At 52.5% G+C, this 25,577-nt stretch overlaps 1 protein-coding gene across 6 annotated transcripts in view; it reads left to right on the top strand.

The window, feature by feature from the left end:
* SIPA1L2 (signal induced proliferation associated 1 like 2) overlaps positions 1-25,577 on the top strand; it is a 102,495-nt gene that overhangs the window by 54,703 nt on the left and 22,215 nt on the right. For all 6 annotated transcript variants that reach the window (XR_009450255.1, XM_059677660.1, XM_059677661.1 and 3 more), the window contains exons 5-9: positions 2,102-2,276; positions 4,123-4,226; positions 11,730-11,887; positions 13,981-14,557; positions 16,389-16,663. Coding sequence is in view for 5 of the 6 variants with exons in the window: in XM_059677660.1 (XP_059533643.1) it covers positions 2,102-2,276; positions 4,123-4,226; positions 11,730-11,887; positions 13,981-14,557; positions 16,389-16,663 (1,289 nt within the window). In the remaining variant the exon portion in view is untranslated. The remainder of the gene's footprint in view (positions 1-2,101; positions 2,277-4,122; positions 4,227-11,729; positions 11,888-13,980; positions 14,558-16,388; positions 16,664-25,577) is intronic.

Genomic DNA, 25,577 nt, shown 5'->3' with positions numbered 1-25,577 from the left:
GTCCTGTGAGGCCGGGGGGGTGCGTATCCTGTGAGGCCGGGGGGTGCGTGTCCTGTGAGGCCGGAGGGTGCGTGTCCTGTGAGCCTGGGGGTGCGTGTCCTGTGAGGCCGGGGGGGTGCGTGTCCTGTGAGGCCTGGGGGTGCGTGTCCTGTGAGGCCGGGGGGTGCGTGTCCTGTGAGCCTGGGGGTGCGTGTCCTGTGAGGCCTGGGGGTGCGTGTCCTGTGAGGCCGGGGGGTGCGTATCCTGGGAGCCTGGGGGTGCGTGTCCTGTGAGGCCGGGGGGGTGCGTATCCTGTGAGGCCGGGGGGTGCGTGTCCTGTGAGGCCGGAGGGTGCGTGTCCTGTGAGCCTGGGGGTGCGTGTCCTGTGAGGCCGGGGGGGTGCGTATCCTGTGAGGCCGGGGGGTGCGTGTCCTGTGAGGCCTGGGGGTGCGTGTCCTGTGAGCCCGGGGGGTGCGTGTCCTGTGAGGCCGGGGGGTGCGTGTCCTGAGGCCGAGGGGGGTCTGTCTCTCAATGCTTTGGCGTTTCCCATCCACCTTTCCTTTCGGATCGTTTCTCTTTGGCGCCTGGACTCCTTTTCTTGCTGCTTTTTCCCAGAATGCCTCTCTCTGGGTCCCAACACATGCTGGCTTCGTCGTGTAGCACCTGCTGAGCCGTGCCCTGCGGGGCTTCTACCAGGTCAGGTGTGTGCACGTCTGACCTGGGATTTTTATTTTTTTAATCTTATTATTGAAAGTATTACAGATGTCCCCTTTTTCCCCCCATCGGCCCCCTCCAGCCCGCATCGCCCCCCCTCCTCCCGGCCTTCACCACCCCGGAGTGTCCCCCCCACTCTCCCGGTTTGTCTGTCGCCGTTAGGTAACGGAGTCGGGTCTCATTTTGCCTCGTTTCACTGATCGAGTCAGCTATGAATTCCGATCCGCCGCTCTCTTGTCCAGCGAGGGAATAAAAGCGAGAGCGTTACGGAGTGACGGCTGGAGAGAATCGTCGCGTCTGCTGATCTGTCAGTTTCTGAGGCTCAGGTTGCTGCGAGGGAGATTGAGTGCTCTGATACCGCCAGGGAGAAGGGGTCCCTCTTTGGGGAGAATCAGAGGCTCTAAAGACGGATCCGTTTCCCCCCCAGCCTGGGAGAAAGCCGCCCTGTGCTCCCACCCGCGGGAGCGCCCGGGATAGGGTTACAGCCGGAACTCTTCAATCGCTATTAACATTCCTCGCGGCCTTTGTATACTTAACAGATGTTTTCTTTGCAAGATAGTCGAAATGTAGAAATGACTTTAATTGCGCGGGCAGAGTCACTTTCATGGAAACCAAACAGTTTTCTGTTTATATGCATATATCACAGTGCCCACTGGGACGCTGGCCTTCCCCAGCCTTCGTTTGATTTGTTTTCTTACTGCAGCCTTTCATATTTCATATTTTTATGATGGCTCAAATCACAACAAAAAGGGAACGTTAGGAGCCAGCGACGGAAAGCTTTTAAAAGTCTGTGGCCTTTTTTCCTCCCGACTGGGAAGATAACGCTCGTTAATCTGTGGCGAGTGCAGGATGAAGGATTCCCAGTTACAGTTTGGAGTAGATGCTTGAGTAGTTAATTCCGTTCATTTTGGAAACTTGGCGGACCCCACCGGCCATGCCTTACATAATTTCTCAGGGTAGCTGCCTTTTCTTCCATGGTATTTGGGGGTTCCTGGGCTTGGGGCCGTTTATACAATCACATTTGCTGCTGCTGCTTTTTAAAAAATATATATATATTTTTATTGATTTCAGAGATGAAGGAGAGGGAGAGAGAGATAGAAACGTCAGTGATGAGAGAGAATCATGGATCGACTGCCTCCTGTACACCCCACACTGGGGATCGAGCCTGCAACCCGGGCATGTGCCCTGACCGGGAATGGAACCGTGACCTCCTGGTTCCTAGGTCGACTCTCAACCACTGAGCCACGCCGGCCAGGGCTGCACAGTTACTTCTTTTGCTCATTTGCTCAAGGGCCCCGCCCCGCAGGCTCCCTGGGGGCTGACCGCTCAGCCTCTACCGTTTTCGTCTTCCTGGGAGTCAGCATGTCTGAGCTCCGTGATGAGTAACCGCAGTGCTTCCCCCTTTCAGCTGAGCTTCCAGCACAAGATCGGGATCCTGTACTGCAGGGCCGGCCAGGGCACGGAGGAGGAGATGTACAACAACGAGACGGCCGGCCCGGCCTTCGAGGAGTTCCTCGACCTGCTGGGCCAGCGCGTGCGGCTCAAAGGGTTCAGCAAGTACCGGGCTCAGCTGGACAATAAAAGTAAGCTTCGTGTCGGCGGGCGTCCCGTTCTCCCAGGGGGGCCGCCCCGGAAACCTACGCCAGCGGTCACGTGCCCCCCGGCCTGGCCCCCAGGAGCTGCCGGGCCAGCTGGTTTGGGGTCAAGTGTAGATTTCCTCCGACGTGCGTGGGACGCACCTTCCTCCAGGTGTATGTTTCTCACGTGCTCGGGGGCCAGCTCTTCCTCTGTCACACCAGCAGGGAGAGCCTTTTACTGTTTTCTTCTTCCTTTTAACCGACTCCCTGCTCTGGCTCACCAAGGACGAGCGCTCCACTCGTTCCTAACAGTTGGAATGTGAACACGGTCCCGTTCTGGTTTCACGATGTTAACTCGGGAGTCAGAGCTGCAGTGGAAAAGCCAATGATCCTTCAGGGACCTTCATCAGGCCCTCGGGTGCCAGGTGGACGGGCCGATTGAAAACTCGGGTTTCTGGCCACTAATGTGAGATTTGTCTCGAAGCCTCAGTTAGATCAGCGGTTCTCAACCTGTGGGTCATGACCCCTTTGGGGGCCGAACGACCCTTTCACAGGGGTCGCCTAAGACCATCGGAAAACACATCTATAATTACATATTGTTTTTGTGATTCATCACGATGCTTTCATTATGTTCAATTTGTAACAATGAAAATACATCCTGCATATCAGATATTTACATGACGATTCATAACAGTAGCAACATGACAGTGATGAAGTAGCCACGAAAATAATTTTATGGTTGGGGGTCCCCACAACATGAGGAGCTGTATTAAAGGGTCGCGGCATGAGGAAGGTTGAGAACCACTGAGGTCATCCGATGTAGAATATTCTAAATATTCCGGCCGCGTGCTTGTGCTGCTGTTGGGTTGCTGTGCAGCTACCATACCAGGCAGGGGATTTGGGTATATTCTGGAAAATTCTGCTTCTTATCAAGCAGTGGATTGCTTGTCCTTTTCATGAGAGAGGAGCAAGTAGAGTCTGAAGGGCAGGGTCTGGGAAGGCAGCCAGCCCGCTGCAGTGGGATGAGTGGGGGTGGCAGCAAGCTGGCACTGGGACTCAGGTGGCCTGGGGCCTCTAGCTCCCCGCCCCCGGCGTCCACTCATGGGGCTGTCACCACCGGGACCCGCCTACCTCAGGGTGGTGCCAGGTCTTCATACCCCTGTCACCAGGTCTGGGTTTGAAGGTCACGGAGAGGACAGATCACAGGACCTGGAGACGTGTTAGCTCACGTGTGGGCCCCTGTGTGGCCTCCACACTCACCGGAGTTGGGGTTGGGCTGTGACGTTGAATGTGTGTTGCTCTCGCCTCAGATACATGAAGATAAGGAAATCATTTAGACCCCCACTGTGCATATCCACATGTTTTAATGAAGTTCAGTGAGGCCTTTTCTGATTTTCTTTCTTTCTTTCTTGGCAAACTCCTCTTACCCACAAACCACCACCCACGCCTGAGGCGCTGGCCTGCTGCCTTGAGATGTCCTTGGTTTTCCCGGGTTCTAGCTAAGAATTGGCTGGAAACACGCACACACTCACAAGGTTGGGCAAGAATGACTGCTCCTCGGGGCGGAAGCACCTCACCCCTGCAGGGGGGTCCCCTGAGTCAGGTGGCGAGAGTGCAGAAGGGGGAGCCGAGGGCTCAGAGGCACGTGGTGAGAGCAGTGGGGGCTGCAGACCTGGTGGGAGAGCAGCAGACACAGGAGGTGCGAGCAGAAGGGAGACCATCAAGACGCCGTTGTGCGTAGTTGAGTGGTTTGTTTCTCCAGTGGAATCGCCTTCTGCCAGGATGATGTTCTCAGTGTCCGAGCGCTCACTGGCCAGTTGCCTGACTTGTTTCTGTAATTGTCTGTCTCTAGCCGACTCTACAGGGACGCACTCCCTCTACACCACGTACAAAGACTACGAGCTCATGTTCCACGTGTCCACCATGCTGCCGCACATGCCCAAGAACAGACAGCAGGTACGTGCCCCTTCGCCGCTCACACCGCCAGCCCAGCCCGCCCCGCCCAGATTTCACACCATGGAATCTGCAGAGAATTATTAGGTTTTTCTTGAAAGGCATTCAGAATCGTTGACTCTTGAATCATTTGGGCTTTAAAGGGATTATTATCGCACATGTTTTGTTTGTTTTTAATATATTTTTGTTGATTTCAGAGAGGAAGGGAGAGGGAGGGAGAGAGAGAGAATCATCAGTGATGAGAGAGGATCATGGATCGGCCGCCTCCTGCACGCCCCACCCTGGGGATCGAGCCCGCAACCTGGGCCTGTGCCCTGACCGGGAATCGCACCATGGCCTCCTGGTTCCTAGGTCGACGCTCAACCACTGAGCCACACCAGCCGGGCTAGGTGGTTTATTTGCATAAAGAGGATTCACTGGATGGGAAGACGCTGACTCAGATCAGCGCACTGTCCCAGGTGCCGCTGAATCACTTAGTGATAAACAGGGTGAGTGGTCGCTCCCATGGGGCTTCCTCAGGCCACGGCCATCTGTCCGCACGTCAGCGCCATCATGCAGGGAGCCAGGGCCTTTGAGCCCGGCCGTCGCGTTCAGCCACCGAGCCCTCCACTCTGTCCTCGCTGGGGTCCTTGGGCTCCAAACTGGATCAGCCTGTCACGCTCATCGGGCCGCCTCTGCGTGTGAAGTCTGCTTGGCTTGACTGTTCCCGGAACTCACCCCCCCCCCCCGTGTTGTACAGCCATTCACACCTGCGGTTTATGAGTTCCCGGGACCTGCCCCTCTTTTTTCCTTTTTTTTTCGGTGAAACTATCCTTAAAAAGTCCTACACATAGAAAATGTGTATGGAGGGATGGGGGATGGGAGATGGTGCGGTGGATGGGTGTTTTAAACTTCCCAGACTGGAGATTTAAAATAAATAAATAGAATAAAAATAGACGTATATATCCCTGTGTGTTAGATAATACATTAGCAATTCCATAGCCTAAAGGCCTGTTTGGTTACCTTTTTTTGAAACTTGAGTGAGAATCTGTGACACAGGATAACTTATGCTGATGAAGTAGAGGTGGGAAACTGTCAAAACTGCTTTGTTTTTTAAATTGCTCTTCCCACACATGGAATATGTATGATCCTGTATGTGGATCCCTGGGCGTCTATAGTAGTCCCCCCTTATCCGAGGGGGGTACATTCCAAGACCCCCAGTGGATGCCTGAAACCACGGATAGTACCAAACCCTATGTATGCTACGTTTTTCCCCTCCACTTACATACCTAAGATAAAGTTTAAGTTATAAATTCAGGGCCGTAAGAGACGAACAATGCCTAGTAATGAAATAGCCCGGTTATAACCATCGGCTGTGATGGAAGGTATGTGACTGTGGCCCTCAGAGCTGTGCTGTATGCATCGCGTGCAGATGCCGGACAAAGACACTATTTACATCTCGGGGGACAGAACGGGACAGCGTGAGATTTCATCACGCTACCCAGAACAGGGCGCATTGATAACTTATGAATTGTTTATTTCTGGAATTTTCCATTTAGTATTTTCAGACTGTGGTTGACTGCGGGTGACGGAAGCCATGGAAAGCAGACTTCGGATCAGGGGGACCCCTGTGTACTCTACACCCCGGGGGCAAACCCGCTTAAGGCGGAGGGCATGAGTGAGGCGTGGGCGGTGGCGAGAGCTGGTGATTATTAGGGGATGAGGACGTGGTCTGGGTTTCCAGCCCAGGAATGCTGGGTTGGGAAGGATTGGAGGGTAGCCCCAGGCTCGGAGGGGAAGAAGGCTGAGTCTCTGAGACCCCACCCATGGGTTTGGATCGCGGTGTGGGGCCTGTGAGCCTGTGTGGACGAGATGGTACACAGCCGCTTAGCGTCAGGACTCTGTGACTTTCGGTTCCTCTTTGTGGCTTCCTTCTCCGCCAAGAAAAGGCTCGGGCAGAAGAATGGAGTTGTTCAGAGCAAGAACTCCGGAGCCAGACTTCCTGGGTAGGAGTTCAGGCTACTAGCTCATGACCTTGGGCCAGCTTTTCCAGGCTTTTCCTCTCCACCCTCCCTCTCCCCAAGACAGATGTTTATCTCTCTTTTTTTGTTAATCCTTACCTTGAGGATATCTTTCCATTGGTTTTTAGTGAGAGTAGGAGAGGGAAAGACAGAGACACATGAATGGGAGAGAAACACAGTGATTGGTTGCCTCCTGCATGAGCCCCAACCAGGGCCTGAGCTGGGAAAAGCCTGCAACTGAGGTTCATGCCCTTGACCAGGATCGAACCTGGGACCCTTTGGTCCACAGGCCGACGCTCTATCCACTGAGCAACACCGGCTGGGGCTCTTTTTTTCACCGAAGGGTCCCTAAGCACCTAGAATGGTACCCAAACCATTGTAAGGGGTCTCTAAACATCTGTTGAGTTAATCATGAAACCTTTCTCAGTGATAATTAGAATTAGATGAGTTAATACATCTAAGCACGTGAAGTATGCCTGGTGCAGTGTGCTCAGCAAGTTTCAGTAGTAACTTATTTTATAATGGACTAGATACAAAGCCTGGTATTTAAATGAATTAATTTGCATTTTATTTTCCTGTTCCCAACCCCAAAGATGTTATGAAAAACCAAGGCCTGAATGGTTAAAGTAAGGGGCTCTTTTATTAATAATTTTGTAAAATTACTTTTAGTTTGACATTGAATATTTTGCCAATCATGAGTTGTCATCAGAATATTCTGGCCCAGCCGGGTGTGGCTCAGTGGTTGAGGGTCAACTCAGGAACCAAGAGGTCGCTGGTTCAGTTCCCAGTCAGGGCATTTACCTGGGTTTCGGGCTCGATCCCCAGTGAGCGCATGCAGGAGGCAGCCAATTGATGATTCTCTCTCATTGTTAATGTTTCTCTCTCTCTCTCTCTCTCTCTCCCTCTCTCTCTCTCTCTCTCTCTCTCTCTCTCTCCCCCTTCCTCTCTGACATCAATAAAAATATATTTTTTTAAAAAAGAATATCCTGTTCATAGGTAAATGATGCCATATCCAATCATGGAACATGTGCTTCCCTAATTTATCAAGGATTCTGCTGACTCTTCCCATATCCCTTACCCACCCCTCCCATGCCCACACATTGCGTGAATACCAAGGGCATCCGTGTCTGAAATGAGCAGCTGGGCTGCTGCCTGCATTTGGAGGCCCCCGACTTGGCCCAGTCCACTGGCCTCCACATGAGCTGTGCCCATGACTCCGGTCTCATTAGCGCCATGGCATCTGTGACTGCGTAACTGGTCCCGACTCGTCCAGATCAGATAGAATTCCCCATGTTTGTTCTTGTAATAAACCAAGCTGAGAGCTGCTTCTGAGACGCAGTAAAAGTCTTTAGAGAACTCACCACAGCAAACGAGTTCAGTGTTTGGAATGTCTGACGCCCACAAAGAAAAGCTGGCCAGGCCGGGGCGTGCTAAGGGGCCCTTCTTGGGGCGCTGCCCTCCTCCTGGGTCCTGGAGTCTCCAGGCCTGGTTGGCGGTCAGGCCCTTTCACAGGCCCGTCTCCCCGGGGTGTTTCCCTTCTGCTGGTCCCGCAGACAGATCTCAGCGGAGCAGTCAGGGTGTCATCCGTGGAAAGAGCCCCACAAATTAGCTCTAAGCTTCACTTCAGCAGGGAAACCTCTCCCCTAAGCTAAGTGTCTAAAACAGATGCAGGAAGCGTGGGGCCTGGCACGGGTAACCTCTTTACAAAAATCTTATAAAGTATGTTTTTATTGATTTTCAGAGAGAGGAAGGGAGAGGGATAGAAACATCAATGAGGAGAGAGAATCATCAATTGGCTGCCTCCTGCACGCTCCACACTGGGGATGGAGCCCGCAACCCAGTCATGTGCCCTGACCAGGAATCAAACCCTGACCTCTCCGTTCCTGGGTCGACACTCAACCACTGAGCCACACCGGCCGGGCCCGAGTGGTTCTCTTGGCACTGAAGAGCGTCACGTGGAGGAGGGAGACGTTAGCCCTAGTGGGTGTCACTTCCTGTTCCTGACTCCCGAGCAAACAGTGCCTGGCGATCGGGGCCTGCCCTCCCCCGGGTTTGCGGGGCCACATTTGTTTATGGGCGGTCACACCTTTCCCCTTCCCCTTCCAGACTGATTATCCGGAATATCACTGATCAGTTAAAAAAAAAAACCAGCACCGATCACAAGGGAAGCCACTTACCTTTTGTAAGAAGTCCAAGAAATTCCTTCTCCAATGTCTGATAAGGTCTAGCCAGCAGTGAGAAATGTGTTGCTTAGCTTCCCAGATGTTATATCGCTTGAGTCTCTAATCAAATTCAAGCTTCCTGCTAATGGACAGGGAGTTCATTTTTCTGAATTTATTCTCCTACAAAGAGTTTTAGATTTTATTCTTCCAAATGACTCTCCTTGACTCTCCCCCCTACCCCCACCCCTGCCCCCCATACACACACACTTGACTTTTTCTACAAAGTGCATTTTGTGACCATGGTTAAAAACTCACTTGACTTTTAAAAACATGTTGGGCCCACTTTACAAAGCCAAAGAATGCGCTTCGAAAGGGACAGAGCCATTTGACTGTGTTAAGGTAACTAGCCTTAAAGTTCCCCTTAGCCTCTGCTTTTTTTTTTTTTAAATATATGTTTATTGATTTCCGAGAGGAAGGGAGAGAGAGAGAAACATCAATGATGAGAGAGCATCATGGATCGGCTGCCTCCTGCACACCCCACACTGGGGATCCAGCCACAACCCAGGCAGGTGCCTTGACCGGGAATAGAACCCTGACCTCTTGGTTCATAGGTCGATGCTCAACCACTGAGCCGCACCGGCCGGGCCCTTAGCCTCTGCTTTAAATGTTGCTGTGGTGAAGTATGCTGTGACCCATCTTTCCCCGGAAGGAAGGGATGGCCGGGAGCTGTTCTGATTGCTGGCACAGCCAGGAGGCCCCGGGCTGATGAGGCCACGCCTCCCTGCGCCTTCCCTGGGAGGGCTGGAGAGCGGAAGTGTGGCCCAGTGGGCACTGGGGGTGGCGGGCGTCTGCCAAGGCCACCGTGACCTCCGCCTTCTGTTCGTGAATCTGAGAATTTCTGTGTTTGAAGGATATTGAGTGAGGTACGTGTTCGCTTTTGGGTCCCCTGCTCACCAGATACGTTGCACACAATGTGACATGTGTTAGCTATTTTTTAAAACTTTTTGTTTGTTCCTGAACATCCCTTGTCCTATCACTGCACATAGGAATCATGTATTTCAGTTACTGGGGAAACGAGGGAAGAGAACCGTAGCCCAGTGAAGGTTTTCAGCTTTTTTTTAAAGTATATTTTCATTGATTTCAAAACAGAAGGGAGAGAGATACAGAAACATCAACAATGAGAGAGAATCATTGATCGGCTGCCTCCTGCACGCCCCCTACTGGGAACCAAGCCTGCAACCTGGGCATGTGCCCTTGACAGGATTTGAACCCGGGACCCTTCAGTCTGCACAGGCCTACGCTCTATCCACTGAGCCAAACCGGCCAGGGCTCAGCTTTCCTATGGAAATTTGTTTTAGGTACTTACCTTTTGCTTCCGTTTTCTTCTCTCTGCGTGAACTGTTCTTTGTGATTACCGTCTGTGTCCGCTGTCGTATGGCTAGAGGGCGGCACAGTGGACATGACCTAGTTTGTCACTGACTTTTTACCTGCATCTGAAGTGACGCATTTTCCTTCAGTATCTAGCCAACATTTAAAAAAAAAAAATACAGGTGACTCATTGGGTTTGTATGAATATAGGTTCATATATGTTTCAAATCTTCACTGACGGTGAGATGGCTTTCGCAGGTTTGTAACTTGACCGCGGGGACTTCAATCGGCATTTTCCCAGGTGTGACTCAGCCTGGCGAAGGGGAACACCTCCTCCCACCGTCCCAGGCCTTCATTGTGTGAACTCTCAAGTCAGGGGCCCGGCGGTGAGAGCTGTGTGTGTCTGGGCTTAAAGGTTTTACAAGTTGCACTGAATGCTCTTCACAGTGAGTGATGTCTGCTCTGTGGAGCCAAAGAAATAAATGGAAGAGCGAGCTCGGTGCTTTGTTTTTGCTAATAAAGAGCTTTACTGCCTGGGATCCTCCGGGCCCCGAGCTGACGTCATCACCTTGGGAAGGCTCACTGGGTCTGTTAAAACTGCAGATCACACACGGTGAGCACGCAGTCAGGGGCATTTCTTGCCTGAACTATCGAGGTCCCGTGCATGGGTCTGTGAGCGAGGTGGTCACAGCGTCACAACACAGTGTTAGGGCTGTGCTTATGAATTTTTTTAAATATATATTTTTTATTGATTTTTAGAAAGGTTGGGAGAGGGGGAGAGAGAGAGAGAAACATCAATGATGAGAGAGAATCATGGATCGGCTGCCTCCTGCATGCCCCACACTGGGGATCGAGCCCACAACCCGGGCATGGGCCCTGACCGGGAATCGAACTGTGACCCCCTGGTTCATAGGTTGACTCCCAACCACTGAGCCACACCAGCCAGGCTAGTCCTCTCCTTTGTGCATTCATTTAGCAATGTGTGGTGGGAGTCTGCTGGGGCTGGGCAGGCCATTAGGAGCTGGGAAATCAGAAGGCCCTGAGACGCCCCCCGGCCTCACGGGATCCTCACCTGATGTAGAAGTCGGCCAGCTCGTAGCGTGTTCCGAGACAGGCCCGGGTGTGTGCGGGGAGGCCGGCCTGGGCTTGCGGAGGCTGGTCCTTGCAGAGGAGCTGATAGCTAAGCAGAGACCTGAGCTGTCTGGGAGAAGCTTGGGGTGGGATGTAAAGGTGTTCCATGTTGAAATGTTGGGGTTCCTCCTCTCCTGCTACGCCTGTGCTTTTTAAGATTCTATACTATTGGGTTTCCAGCTGTTCATGTGATGGAATTGTGTGTTTCTGAATCAGACTTAAAACACCAAATTGAAGTTGGCTAGTTTGACTATATTAGCGCCACAGTAGCAGGGTGGTGCACTTTTGTTGCAGAAACTTACCTTACTGTGGGAGCAGGCGAGCGAGGCCACAGTGAGGATTCTGTCTCCTCTGAATTAACGAGCTTTGGAATTCCTTAAAGCATATTGATCTCTCACGTGTATTGTTTTAGGGTAAAAAGATAAAAGGAGCCCGGCCTGCATGGCTCAGCGGTTAGCGTCGACCTGTGAACCAGGAGGTCAGGGTTCGATTCCCGGTCAGGGCACATGCCCAGACTGTGAGCTCGATCCCCAGTGTGGGGCGTGCAGGAGGCAGCCGATCCATGATTCTGTCTCATCATTGATGTTTCTCTCTCTTCCTTCTTCTCTGACATCAATAAAAGGTAAAAGGAGAGAGTGTGCAAGCTGAAGGAGCAGGACATAGCGTGGGATTTCTTCTCCCAGGTCCTGTCCTGTGGCCCGGGCAGGAACCGGCTACCCCAGAGGACCCTGCTTCTCAATGACTTCCCTTTGCTGAAAGACGGGCTCATTGTGCCACTGAGAGTCTGTTTGTACAGAAACCTCGTGTGTAACTAACTGCCTGTGTGTTCTCTGTCCCGCCCGCAGCTCCTGAGGAAAAGGCATATAGGAAATGACATCGTGACCATTGTCTTCCAAGAGCCCGGAGCACTTCCGTTCACTCCAAAGAGCATCCGGTCCCACTTTCAACACGTCTTCGTCATCGTCAGGGTGCACAGCCCGTGCACCGAGAATGTGTGCTACAGGTGAGCCGGCTCCCCGACGGCTCCCGCCCCCGGCTCACTTCCACAGCGTCTCCCCCCGGATCGTTTTATTTCCCAATTACTATTTTTAACCCCATAATTATCCCTGTTGTCTAATTATATTCCCCAGTGTCTTCACGCGGGCGCTTTCTTCTGTAAGAAATAATTACCTTCCCATTTTTGAAGAAAATGAAATGCCTAGCAGATCAGAATCATACATGATACATTCCCTTGATTTTTTTTCCCCCTCCTAAAAACTTCCTCCAGCACCATAACGTAACTGCCTGGGGGATGGTGGGGGCGGGGGGGCGGGGGGGAGTGTGGCCGAGTCAGTGCTGCTTGAGCAGGAGAAATTATCACAGGGGCAAAACTCTGCCTGTCAGCCGGCTCCTGGGAACACGCGCTCCCGCAGGCTGGAACCTGGAGCTGCCCTGGCCCGGGTGGCTTCGCTCAGCCGTCCACGGGCCAGAATCCCCAGCTGTTTCCAGCCAGGCCTGCTTTTCTTCTTACCTCCTAAGTAAGGGGCAGTTATTTTTTTTTTTTAAATATATTTTTATGGATTTCAGAGACGAAGGGGGAGAGAGAGAAACATCAATGAGGAGAGAGAATCATGGATCGACTGCCTCCTGCACGCCCCACACTGGGGATTGAGCCCACACCCCGTGTATGTGCCCTGACCGGGAATCGAACCAGGACCTCATGGTTCATAGGGCAACACTTAACCACTGAGCCACGCCGGCCGGGCTGGGCAACTCTTTCCTAAGAAACAGCTGATCTTCCATGGGGTTCTGGGAAAAGAGTGGGCCTTTGACCTGAGGTTGAGGTGCGTGGTATGAATTATTTATTTCTCAGAGCCTTTGCTTCCTTCTCTTAAACGTGGGATTAATCATATGTACTTCAGGACACATGTGTACCTATGAAGGATAAAGAGCAGAAATGATGCAGAACAACTGTCCGAGGCCTGGCACCCCTCCAAGGCTCTGCCCTTAATCATCTGAACACAGTTGCTGCCAGTTCACAGCCGACGGGCCGAGGCGGGGCACAGTGTGGGTGGAGCCTGGGGGCCCTGTGAGGACTCCTGAAGGCAGAGAACCCCACCTGTGCGTTAGGTGTTGCCAGTTGACATCCCCAGCCCATGCCCATGCTCCCAGTCAGCTTGTCAGAGCCGGCGATTCTCTGGTCCTACTGTGCGGTGTGCTACCTCAGCATACCTGCCACCTGCTGGTCTTCCTGCCGCGGCGATTTTTATACATATCCGAGCGAAACACCGCTGGCCTAATGCTCAGATCCACTCACTAATGCTAAAAAAAAAAAGGAAAAGGAAGTGTAGTATCTGTTCTGTATAAACTTTCTACTTGACTAGACAGTGTTGGTGCAAACATGGTAAATTGCTGATTCTTCCGTGATCTCTCCCTCAGAATGGTAATTATGAAAAATAATCTGAACCATCCTAATGGATTGGAACCTTCAGCCGAGGGCTGTGCTGTATTTGGTTTGATTTTTATTGGCTGCCATTTTTTAGGTCAAACAAGTCTTTTCAGTTACTTTCTATCTTTAGTTTATTGCTTCTATCATAAGGGGGTTCATTAGCACACAAAAAAACCCTAAACAGACATAATACCTATTTTTTCCCAGGTTTTTATTTTAATTAAATCACCCGGGAGGCATTTTTGGGGTATAAATATAAATCTTATAAGCAGAGTGGACTGCATTATGCTTTCTGTGACAGAGGAGGGCTGTGCAAACCACTCAAATAAATAAAAACGTATCCAGCCCGGCCAGGGATGCTCAGTGGTTAAGCGTCAACCTATCAACCAGGAGGTCATAGTTCAATTCCCAGTCAGGGTACATGCCCAGGTTGGGGGCTCGATCCCCAGTGGGGTGTGCAGCAGGCAGCCGATCCATGATTCTCTCTTATCATTGATGTTTCTCTCTCTCTCCTTTCCTCTCGGACATCAATAAAAATATATACATTAAAAAAAACTTATCCAGAAATGAGGAAGACAGGAAGCTACAAATAGCTGGCTCAGCTGAAAGGGTTCCTGAAGGGAGGGGTTTCGGCATCCCCGCTCATCTCGCTTCTCTTTCCTCCTCAGCGTTGGCGTTTCTAGATCAAAAGACGTGCCCCCGTTCGGCCCCCCCATCCCCAAAGGCGTCACATTCCCAAAGTCCGCCGTGTTCCGGGACTTCCTTTTAGCCAAAGTCATCAACGCGGAGAACGCGGCCCACAAATCGGAGAAGTTCCGCGCCATGGCCACCCGGACGCGGCAGGAGTACCTGAAGGACCTGGCGGAGAACTTCGTCACCACGGCCACCGTGGACACCTCGGCCAAGTTCAGCTTCATCACGCTGGGGGCCAAGAAGAAGGAGAAGGTCAAGCCGCGGAAGGATGCCCACCTGTTCAGCGTGGGGGCCGTCATGTGGCACGTGGTGGCCCGGGACTTCGGCCAGGCCGCCGACATCGAGTGTCTGCTGGGCATCTCCAACGAGTTCATCATGCTGATCGAGAAGGAGTCCAAGAACGTGGTCTTCAACTGCTCCTGCCGGGACGTCATCGGCTGGACGTCGGGGCTCACGAGCATCAAGGTGTTTTACGAGAGAGGCGAGTGCATCCTCCTCTCCTCGGTGGACGGCTGCCCCGAGGACATTCGGGAAATGGTCCAGCGCCTGGGGGTAAGTGCTCCCGGCTTTTGCATTCCCTACGTCCGGAGGCCTTCAGTCCCGGTTCCTATTGGCTTCCACTGGCACGGTCCACTGTGGTTATGGCACCTAGAGAATGAATGGTGCCCAGGGAATGAATGGCGCCCAGGAAATGAATGGCACCCAGGGAATGAATGGCACCCAGGGAATGAATGGTACCCAGGGAATGAATGGCTATGTCGTGTAATGATGGAGTCCACGTCAGGATGTGAGGGACTCCAGATCAATGGGGAACAGGATCCTTCCACCTTTGCGAATGTTGAGAAGCAAGAAATAGCGGCTGAACAAAGGTCGGAGGTGACAGGTGGGGCGTGGCAGGTGGCAGGGCAGGAGGAGACAGCAGCAGGCAGAGTGGGGACCCGGGAAAAGCTTGCCCTTCACCTCCATCCTCAAGAGCAGGTTAGATTTGAACTAGAAGTTGCGTTCCTATTGGCAAGAAGGCAGGCCTGCCGTTCTCAGGAAGGCCTTTGCGGGTGGCCCTGACCAGTCCTTGGTGCTGTAGTGCACGGAGTGGGGTGCAACCGCTTCTTTCGTTTCATTTCTGTGATGCTGCTGCATCCTCTTGGGGTGTCAGAGCCCGCGGGCTGCGGCCTGGGGTTGCCCGTGCCCCCCAAGAGATGGCCCGCTGGAGGAGCGCCACCCCACACCGCCCCGGTGGCAGGTGCCGGGAGCCTGGCTGGCCGGGCACATGAGAGCTGAGGCCTCAGTGCCCAGGCGAGCGAGGGCATCCGTCCACAGGGGAGGGTCCTCGGGCAGGAACAGGTGCCCCCAGGCTGGTGCAGGGCCAGCACCCCCCGCTTCCCTGGCATCTGCCGCTGCTGCTGCCCATCCGGGGGCAAGTCGCTCAGCGTTAGCTGGGAAGTGCTCTGGGCCATTTTAAAGTTGAATGAAGTTGTCTGACAGGCTTTCGGGTTTGACGGGTGAGACGTGTCATTGTTTCGGCCGGCCGGTATGGCTCAGTGGTTGAGCGGTGACCCATGAGCCAGGAGGTCACTGGTTCAATTTCCAGTCAGGGCACATGCCCAGGTTGCGGGCTCGACCCCCAGTGGGGGGCGTGCAGGAGGCAGCCGGTCGATGATCGATGATTCTCTCTCCTCATTGATGTTTCTATCTCTCCCTCTCCCTTCCTCTCTGATTCAATAAAAATATATTTTAAAAAGAGTCCTTCTTGCACCAGGATAGTCCATCTGGAGCAATGCAATTCCTATGCTTAAGAGCCAAATCAGGTGACACAAGAAAGGGGGGGATCATCAGAGACCGTCTTAAGGTCACAAGCCCTAAGGTCAGGGCTTCTGAGAAAAGGCAGGACACCTGTGACAAGGTGGATTTGCCTTTAAAGAATGAACCGTTGCCCTGGCCAGTGTGGCTCAGTGGATAGAGTGTCAGCCTGAAAACCAAAGGGCCCCGGGTTCGATTCCGGTCAAGGGCACGTACCTTGGTTGCAGGCTCCTTGGGCCCTGGCCCTGGTTGGAGGCAACCAGTCGATGTGTTTCTCTCACCTCGATGTCTCTCTCTGTCTTTCCCTCTCTCTCCCACTCTCCCTAAAAATCAATGGAAAAATAGCCTTGCGTGAGGATTAACCAAAACAAAAAAGAAGAATGAAACCATTGCGTAACTCTTGTTATTTTGAGCCTGATGCCCATATGGTTAACGATGCTGAACTTGGATTGAGGTGTGTCCCTGTCACGTGGACAGTTCGAGGGCAAGGCTGTGAGGCTGAGGAGGGGCGGGCACGAGGCCCGTGTGTGCACCTCTGACATGGGGACCCCGCAGCCGCGTCTCTGACCGTCCCCTGTCCCCTCAGATAGTGACCAGAGGCTGCGAGACCGTGGAAATGACCCTGAGGAGGAACGGGCTGGGCCAGCTCGGCTTCCACGTGAACTTCGAAGGCATCGTCGCGGACGTGGAGCCTTTCGGCTTTGCCTGGAAGGCGGGCCTGCGCCAGGGCAGCCGCCTGGTGGAGATCTGCAAGGTGGCCGTGGCCACGCTGACCCACGAGCAGATGATCGACCTGCTGCGCACGTCCATGACCGTGAAGGTGGTCATCATCCAGCCGCACGGTGATGGCTCTCCCCGGAGGTAAGCCCGGCGGGGCTGCTGCCCCGGGGGGTCCTGGGAAAACACGGGCGCAGGGCTCCCCCGCCACGTCGCCTGGCTGTCAGCCCTCAGAGCGATTTAAAAGGGGCTCTGACAGCTCTCGGTGTAAAGTACACGATAAAGCGTCATTTTCTAAGCAATTTAACGGGACAGTGACCACGTAAAAGCTGAGCTATCACGCCGCACGCCGAGCTGCAGAGCGGCCCTGGCTCCCCTGGACGGCAGGCTGTGTCACTGCTCCGCCTTCGTGAATGCCGTGTTTGTGCGCTTCCCTTCCCTCACACGGAGGCATGACTGTGCGTTCTCGTTTGTTTTAATATATTTTTATTGATTTCAGAGAGGAAGGGAGAGGGAGAGAGAGATAGAAACATCCTTGATGAGAGAGAATCACGGATCGGCTGACTCCCGCACACCCCACAGTGGGGATCGAGCCCACAATCGGGGCATGTGCCCTGACCGGGAATCGAACCCTGACCTCCTGGTTCATAGGTGGACACTCAACCACTGAGCCACACCGGCCGGGCAAGGAATGCTACTTAAGGACAAGCTGCCTCTGGCTCTGGTAGGCTTTCTGCCGTGTCTGGTGGTGCCCGGGTCACATTCCCGCTCCGTCCCAGAAGTCCCTGCTCTGGTGGTGAGAGAGAAAATGGGCTCAGGGATCCGGGCCTGCGCTGTGTGACCCTGGGTGTGAGGCACAGCCTCTCTGAGCCTCGTTCAGTGCCTGGAAGATGGGGTCATCACCTCGCCAGCTCCTGCTGTGCTGTGAAGGGCGAATGAAATGAGGGTTCAGGAGCACCCCCGGGCCTCACCACCACCCGAGTCTTGTTGAGATCACTAAGATTCTTTCTCACTGGATTTCTCCTGCTCTAAAGAAACGCTTCTCACTCAGCGATCACGAGATGCCGCTGCCACTGGCTAAATTTCTATCTGTGGCGCCAGGACTTTGCTTACCGTTTCTCCAGCCCCTGCCGTCCACCTGAGAAGCTAGCACTGTCCCCAGCACTTTCCACGATGCCACGTCCCTTGTCTGTATCGCCCACCGCAGTAGCCACCAGCCTCACGTGACTGGCACATTTGAAACGTGGCCGGTGTGACTGAGGAGATGACTTTTTCATTGTAATTACTTAAGATGTAATGACCCATGTGCGGGAAGAACAGATTTCCCCCTACCCTCAAGGTTCTTCTGGCTGGTCTGATACTCAGACACGGGACAGATGAGCAAGAGAAAATGACTAAATTTAATACACGTATGTGTGGGAACCCCGCGTGCATGAGCGAGTCAGAGAGAGAAGGGGCTTTGAGGTGTGGGAGACATGCTGAGCTGGGGACCAGGTAGTGGCCCTGGGAGTGCAAAGGCCATTGCAGGTGATACGGACAGGCGTTCAGCCCTGGCCAGTTTGGCTCAGTGGGTAGAGTGTCAACCTGCAGACCGAAGAGTCCCAGGTTCGATTCCGAACAAGGGCACATTCCCGGGAAGCCAAGATAGTGTATAAGTGAAAGTCTTTTAAAATAAAGTTTAAGCCGGTTATTAGGACATTTTTCCAGACAGTAAGATTTCTTTCTTCCTTTGGTAGAGTTCAAGATCTATAAATTTTATGGGGAAAATCAAGTCCTTTTATCTGTCCCAGAGGTCGAGTACTACCATAACATTAGACAGAAATGTTACCCGGCTCTCCCTTCAGGTTCAAAACATGTTTCTCCTATGTTTCACCTTGGCCTGCAGTAAGACTCCTTAAAGCATTCAAGAGATCCAGTTAATAAATATGTTAAAGTTATCATTATGTTTGCTATTTAAAACCTATGATTTAAAAAAGTAGAATCTCCTAAGAAGTACTGAATATCGTTAACTAAAACAAATAAACAAAAACTACCATTTACAAGTTTAGGCTGTTTTTGTTGTTGTTATTGTTGTGTAAGCCAAGGACTTGTTTAACTGCCTTGGTCTGTGCATAATTAATCCTTTGTGTCAAATGCAAAGTCTCTGATTAAAGCTATTGAGGATATTGAGAGCTTTTCCTTTGTTTCCTGGTAATGCTTCTCCCTGAAGAGACAGATTTTCCTCTGGATGAATCTGGAATAAGTGCTTTCTGTATTTTAACTGTAGCCAGGACGAGAATTAGCCGTTTGCCTAGCAGTAGCCCTCCCAGAGTGGCCCGCCTCTCCATCCACATTTCGGCATCTTGAAGGTTTTAAGCCCAGCCTGGACCATTTAAAATTCTTTCGATTCAGTCTTCTTGAATTTGACTTTGTAGATTTTTAAATCTACGTGTTTGTTGGTTTGGGACTCTCGCTCTGCCTGCGGCTGCCTGGGAGCCCGATAAAGCACTGTTGTCAGGCAGCTTCCAGAACAGAAACCATCCTCGCGAGCCGTGTGCAAGGTCATTTCAATGTCACCCGGGCCGGAGTTCAGCCTCTGCGTGGTTAGATTTTTTTTTTTTTTTTTTTTTAAAGAAACTGTAGGGAGGGCCTTAAAGGGGAAATGGGCAGCCTGGGACTCATTTGAAAAATCAAAATACAGATCTTTTAAAGGAAACATAGCTCAGCTCCATCCGCCCTACGGCAACATGTGCGAACATAGGCTTCAAGCTAAAGCTACACCTTTCACTTGTGGCATGAAAACTGGCCCGTCTTTCTTTACAAATTGGCTCTTGGTGCTTGTCGGGGAGGGGCACGAGGAAAACATGCACTTACGTGTGTGTGTGTGTGTGTGTGTGTGTGTGATTTTTTAAAATTGTCTTTAATTTAATGTAAGAGCCACAAGGATGACCAAAATGGCCCCATGAATGGATTGCAAGAGATTTCGTTCGCCATAAACACGGCGACGAGGAAGTGAAAACGCGTCAGTTCGTTTCTGCCCTTCGTCAGCTTGATGCTTGTCCAGAGGGCACCAGGGAGAGATGACTCGCCTGGGAGCCCATCTGCTCCTGCCGGCAGTGGGCGAGGCCTGTCACTCACAGCCCCCCCCCCCCCCTCCCACCCCACCCCCAATCCCGGCTGCCTGAGCTCAGATGTTTGTTATGACTCAGAAGCTGCGGATGTGATGAAGTCTCTGGCTGGGAAAGTATTCACCGTGGAGTCAAAAGGTACGCTGCATTTTGCAGGCTCCTTCTTAGGTCTCGGGGTGATGATCCTTCAGCCCCCCCCGCCCCCCCCTCAGCTTGAGCTCCAGGGAACCCCAGGGCAGGGCGGGTCTCCTTAGGGGGAGCTTATTAAGTGAATTCCTGCTGGGATTGGATCTGAGTGGATTCACACGGGTTGGGAAGGAGTGGCAGGAAGCGGCTTGGGAATAGCGCTCTCCACATGGATGCGAGGTTAGAGGGAGGAGGCCCCCAGCAGGCAGCGTCTGGGCCAAGGTGAAGAGTTGCGGAAGCCGCTTCATTAACCTTGGCTTTGGGGCGGCTGGTGGGGCCCCGCCCCCGGCCTGCCCAGGGGACTGACATTCTGCCAGTGTCATCTCCAGGAAAGCAAATCCATTCAAAAAGGAGGATAGAAAGGAAGTCACAGCTCAGCAGAATCACGCATGAGTTGTTATGCAAGGCGAGTGATTTAGCCACTATGTCCAATAAAAATGGAAATGGAGTTCCTTGGTGGGGTGCATCTGTTTTGTGTGATTTCTCCTCCTCTGTTGACATGACATATTTTTCTATATAATGCAAAACAGTGGAAATTATCTCATGTTGTCCTGCATCCAAATTGTGGTTCTCCCATCATTCTGTAAGAGTGGAGCTTTCTGTACTTGTCGGCTATTTTGCTGCCTGTGGCCTGGCCATTCAACTCCCTCAAGTGCACAGGGGAGGGTGGGAATCAAAGCAGGAAGGGGAGCTCACTTCTGTTAGATGAGTAGTGAGAGTGTGTGTGTGTGTGCGCATGTGCGTGCGCACGCAGATGGTGAGTGGAAATCTGGACTAGAGTGATGGGTTTTTTTTATTACTACTTTTTAAAATATATTTTTATTAAATTCAAAGAGGAAGGAAGAGATAGAAACATCAATGATGAGAGAGAATCATTGATTGGCTGCCTCCTGCATGCCCCCTCCTGGGGATTGAGCCTGCAAACCAGGCATATGCCCTTGACCAAAATCGAACCCGGGACCCTTCACTCCGCAGGCTGACACTCTATCCACTGAGCCAAACCAGCTAGGGCATGGCTACGTTTTAATATATCTTTATTGACTTCAGAGAGGAAGGGAGAGGAAGGGAGAGAGAGAAACATCAATGCTGAGAGAGAATCACGGATCGGCTGCCTCCTGCACGCCCCACACTGGGGATCCAGTCCACAACCTGGGCATGTGCCCTGACCGGGAATCGAACCACGACCTCCTGGTTCATAGGCTGACGTTCAACCACTGGGCCACGCCGGCCGGGCTGGACTAAAGTGAGGTTTCAGATTAGAGGTCCAATTTATTCGTATGGGGAAGAAAGATTAGTTACATTTGGTGTTGTATGGCCCCTGAAAAAAAAAAACAAAAAACAGAACTTAGGTTCTCAAAGTAACTGAACTACACTCACTATTCTGAGTCCCTGCAAAGGAATGTATAGAATGTTCTCTCACTGCTTGAGGTAAACGCATTGGGTTACGAAGGAATGTTAGGTAGCTTGCCTCACATTTACTCACTCATTCACTTGTTCACGCTCTTCAAGAGTTTGTGCCAGAAACTGCTGGGTCTGGGCTTATCACACTAGATAGGACAGACCTAATCTTGACGCTTATGGGCTCCTGTTTGTCTCCCTAGCGTTCTCCAGTACAGGACTTCCCATTCATATTTTCGCTGCTTAAAAATTTTTCTCCAGCCAGAACCGGTTTGGCTCAGTGGATAGAGCGTCGGCCTGCGGACTCAAGGGTCCCGGGTTCGATTCCGGTCAGGGGCATGTACCTTGGTTGCGGGCGCGTCCCCAGTGGGGGGCATGCAGGAGGCAGCTGATCAATGTTTCTCTCTCATTGATGTTTCTGGCTCTCTATCCCTCTCCCTTCCTCTCTGTAAAAAATCAAGAAAATATATTTATAAAAAAAAAAATTTTTTTTTCTCCAACCGTAGCAACAACCAACTGCCTGACAGCATGTCTCCCCTTGGGCAGAAAGCCCGCTCTGTGTCTCCGTGTCCACGCTGTTCTGCAGTGGGGGATGTGGTCCTGTCACTGACCCTGGGACAAGGACGCAGGGGGTGACAGCGAAGCTCGGCCTCTCTGTTAGTTGGGCACGTAGAACTGTCTCCAGCCTGACAGGCTCCCCACGCCGTGAGGACGGACAGCCAGCGGTGCTCTCCTGGTGGGGATGTCTTCATCATAGCTCAGGCATCAGACGGCTCCTGGTTAACTCTGAAGGATCGCACGCAATGAAATGTTATTCCTGCTCTCGGGCTTTCTCGGGGAGAAAGGGGCATGGCTGGCTTCGTGGAGAACTTGCTGAGCCTTGAGTCAGATGCTGTGCTGGGTACCGCCCAGTGGGTAGACCAGCCGGCCCGTGTGCTTGGAGAGGAAGGAAGGGCTGGAGGCTGAGGAACTGTTCGGGTCCAGGCAGCCGGTTGCTGCTTTCATCTGACACCTTCGGTTCAGGTCCTCATTCAAAAGGGTTTATGGTCTGCTGTCTCTCTTTTTTCTTATCCTCCCCAGAGGAGATGGATTGATTTTTAGAGAGAGTGAAACATCGATGTAAGATACATCTATCGGTGGCCTCCTGCGCGTGCCCCGTCCAGGGATCGAACCCACAACCTGGGTATGTGCCCTGACCAGGAATCGAACCCACAACCTTCTGTTGGATGGGACTACACTCCCACCAACTGAGCCACCGCCCAGAGCTGATGTCTCTTTTTCTATCTATAGCAGCGGTTCTCAACCTTCCTAACGCCGCGACCCTTTCATACAGTTCCTCATGTTGTGGTGACCCCCAATGTCATTGTTACAAATTGAACATCATGAAAGCGTAGTGATGAATCACAAAAACAATATGTAGTTATACATGTGTTTTCCGATGGTCTTGGGCGACCCCTGTGAAAGGGTCGTTCGACCCCCAAAGGGGCCTCGACCCACAGGTTGAGAACCGCTGCTCTATAGTCTCGCTGTCTTTCAATGTCTGTGAACCAAGGGCATTTGTAGGGAAGTGAGTTAATCTTTCATTTAGTGCCTCCTTCCAGCGCGACACCGCCCCAGTCTTCCCAGGAAGCCGCCCTGTGTGGTATCTCCCCGTCGCAGGCTTTTGATTTTTTTATGCATCAGGAAGAAAGAGTTGGAGAGTCTAGTGACTGAGCTTCAATTCCCCCTGTCACCTTGTTGGATGACTTGGGAAGAGTCATTTAGCTATTAGCAGGCTATTAGCATAACAGATGTAAAGAACATTAAAATATCAGCCATTGCCTTAACCCCCACGGGTAGGAAGGATTCTTTTGCAAAGTGAATAATAGAGAAGAAGCAGGCAGTTCTTTCCAGGGATCTGTCCGCCTTTGTTTCCAAGATTTTATTTTTTTTTAGCTCCTGCTGAAAAACACGGCACACGTGGGGCACATTACCTGTTCTTTGGTGGTTTTCTCTCTTTTTTTAAAACTATATTTTTATTGATTTCAGAGAGGAAGGGAGAGGGAGAGAGAGAAACATCAATGATGAGAGAGAAGCACGGATCGGCTGCCTCCTGCACGCCCCCTACCGGGGATCGAGCTCACAACCTGCGCATATGCCCTGACCAGGAATCGAACCGTGGTTATAGGCCGGGGCTCAACGACTGAGCCATGCTGGCTGGGCTCTTTGGTGGTTTCCTAAGGAGGTGGCCACGGGTTTTGGAAAGGGCACATAGCCAGGAGTCAGAGGCCCCAGGTCCGAGGGTGACCCTGTCTCTGATGAGCTGTGTCACCTGTCCGCCCTCTCCGAGCCTTCTCTGAGAATTGGAGCTGTAGCACCTCAGACATCTGTGGGAGTGGCAGTGGCGTGGTGTCTGTGGGACTCGGTCAAGGGCTGGACGAGGTGGGTGGCGGGTTGGAATCGGGTGGCATTGAAGAGTGTTGTAGGCCTGCCCTCTGATGGCTGGGTTTCGTTCAAGAGTCTCTGCGATGCAGCCAAGTGAAGTGAAACCAGCGGGCCCCTCAGAGTGCAGCAGACGCAAGGGGTAATTACGTGGTCAGGCTGTGGCCGTGCGGTCCAGGCCCTGCTAATTTGTTCAAATGCCTTTTGTTTCTTCTTTTCTTTTTTTAAGAATAAGCCTGGCCTGGCCAGCATGGCTTAGTGGTTGAGCATCGATCTATGAACCAGGAGGCCACGGTTCGATTCCCGGTCAGGGCACATGCCCGGGTGGCGGGCTCCATCCCCAGTGTGAGGCGTGCAGGAGGCAGCCGATCCATGATTCTCTCCCATCATGGTTGTTTTTCTCTGTCCCTCTCCCTTCCTCTCTGAAATCGATAGAAATCTATGTAAAAAAGAACTCCAAGAGGCTGTTCCGTTTCTGGGCCACACATGGGGGGTCTGGTTGGAGCCCTGAGCGCAAACTCTCCTTCATGGAGAGCAGGTGGTTGGTGTGGAGCGGCCTGCTGGGAGGGGAGAGGAAACTGCTCAGCCCGCTGGGCCCGCAGGGCCTTCCGGCGTCAGGCTCGGAGGGGGAGCCCACAGCCTCTCCTGCAAGCGCTCAAGTTAGTGATGGTGAATGGAGGTTCTCCCAGGAAACAACATGCCACCGCCCGGGAAGGGGCCTCGGGGGCAGCCTGTTGCCTTCTTGCCGGCATCTCGCGCTGGGTGTCCGAGGTTCAGGGGCCCAGGTGCCGTGCTGGGCTGGCAGCGAGTGTGGGTGCTGTCAGCTGTGAGGCGGAGCGGACACCCCTGGGCGCTGGCCTTGCCAGAAGGGGCAGCAGCTGTGGCCCGAGGATGCGAGGGTGGGAGCTGCTTCCTGGGGCAGGAGGAGGCCGCTGAGTACACGCAAGAGAGAGAGAAACATCCATGATGAGAGAAAATCAGGGACCGGCTGCCTCCTGCACGCCTCCCACTGGGGATCGAGCCCGCAGCCCAGGCCTGTGCCCTGACCGGGAATCGAACCATGACCTCCTGGCTCCTAGGTCGGTGCTCAACCACAGAGCCACGCCGGCCGGGCAGGTTGTCCGAGTGAAGCAGTGAATGTGAGATCCTCCGAGGGCTCCAGCCAGCGGAGCTGCGTGTCGCTCTCACAGTCCCGTCGTGTTGCATCTTCAACCAGCACGTTTGCTGTGACCCCGGTTGACAAGATGGCTTGCCTCGCAGGATACACCCAGACACATTAGACTCAGACAGTTGCTGGCTCGAGGCTGCTGCCGAGTTAACAATCACATTTATTTCTAACCCTGCAGCTGAGTGTTTATTGATGTCTATCTCGCATGCTAATTGGGAGCCTAAGTAGATGACATATTCATTTGTTAGAGAGCTTCCTTGGAAGCCACCCCGCAGCCTTGTCTATTGTCTCCAAGTGTCCCCCGGCAAGAAAACTGAAAACCGGTGGGGGAAGCCAGAACCCTGACCTCCTGGTTCATAGTTCAACGCTCAACCGCTGAGCCACGCCAGCCAGGCATCTTCCCATTGTTTAAAGGAATTTCTCATACATACGGAGCAGAACTAAGGCTGCCCAGGTTTGATGACATATTATAATTAGTAGTGTTTTTATGATGTCTCCGTCACAGAAATAAAGAAGGAAATATTCGGTTTATAAGAGTAGTTGCTGTAAAAGTGTCACATTATAACGAAATTAATTTAGATTTAAAAATAAAGCCCTTCTTTGGCCCTGGCCCATGTGGCTCAGTTGGTTGGACTTCGTCCTGTGCACCAAAAGGTTGTGGGTTCAATCCCCGGTAGGGGACCTGGAAGTTCGTTCTGTGCACCAAAAGGTTGTGGGTTCGATCTCCGGTAGGGGACCTGGAAGAGGTAGCCTATCTGATTTTCTGCTCTCACATTGA

This window comes from Myotis daubentonii, chromosome 20 (genome assembly GCF_963259705.1).
Source record: "Myotis daubentonii chromosome 20, mMyoDau2.1, whole genome shotgun sequence".
NCBI lineage: Eukaryota > Metazoa > Chordata > Mammalia > Chiroptera > Vespertilionidae > Myotis > Myotis daubentonii.
Note: the sequence above shows the minus strand (reverse complement) of the source record. Positions and strands in the feature narration are given on the sequence as shown.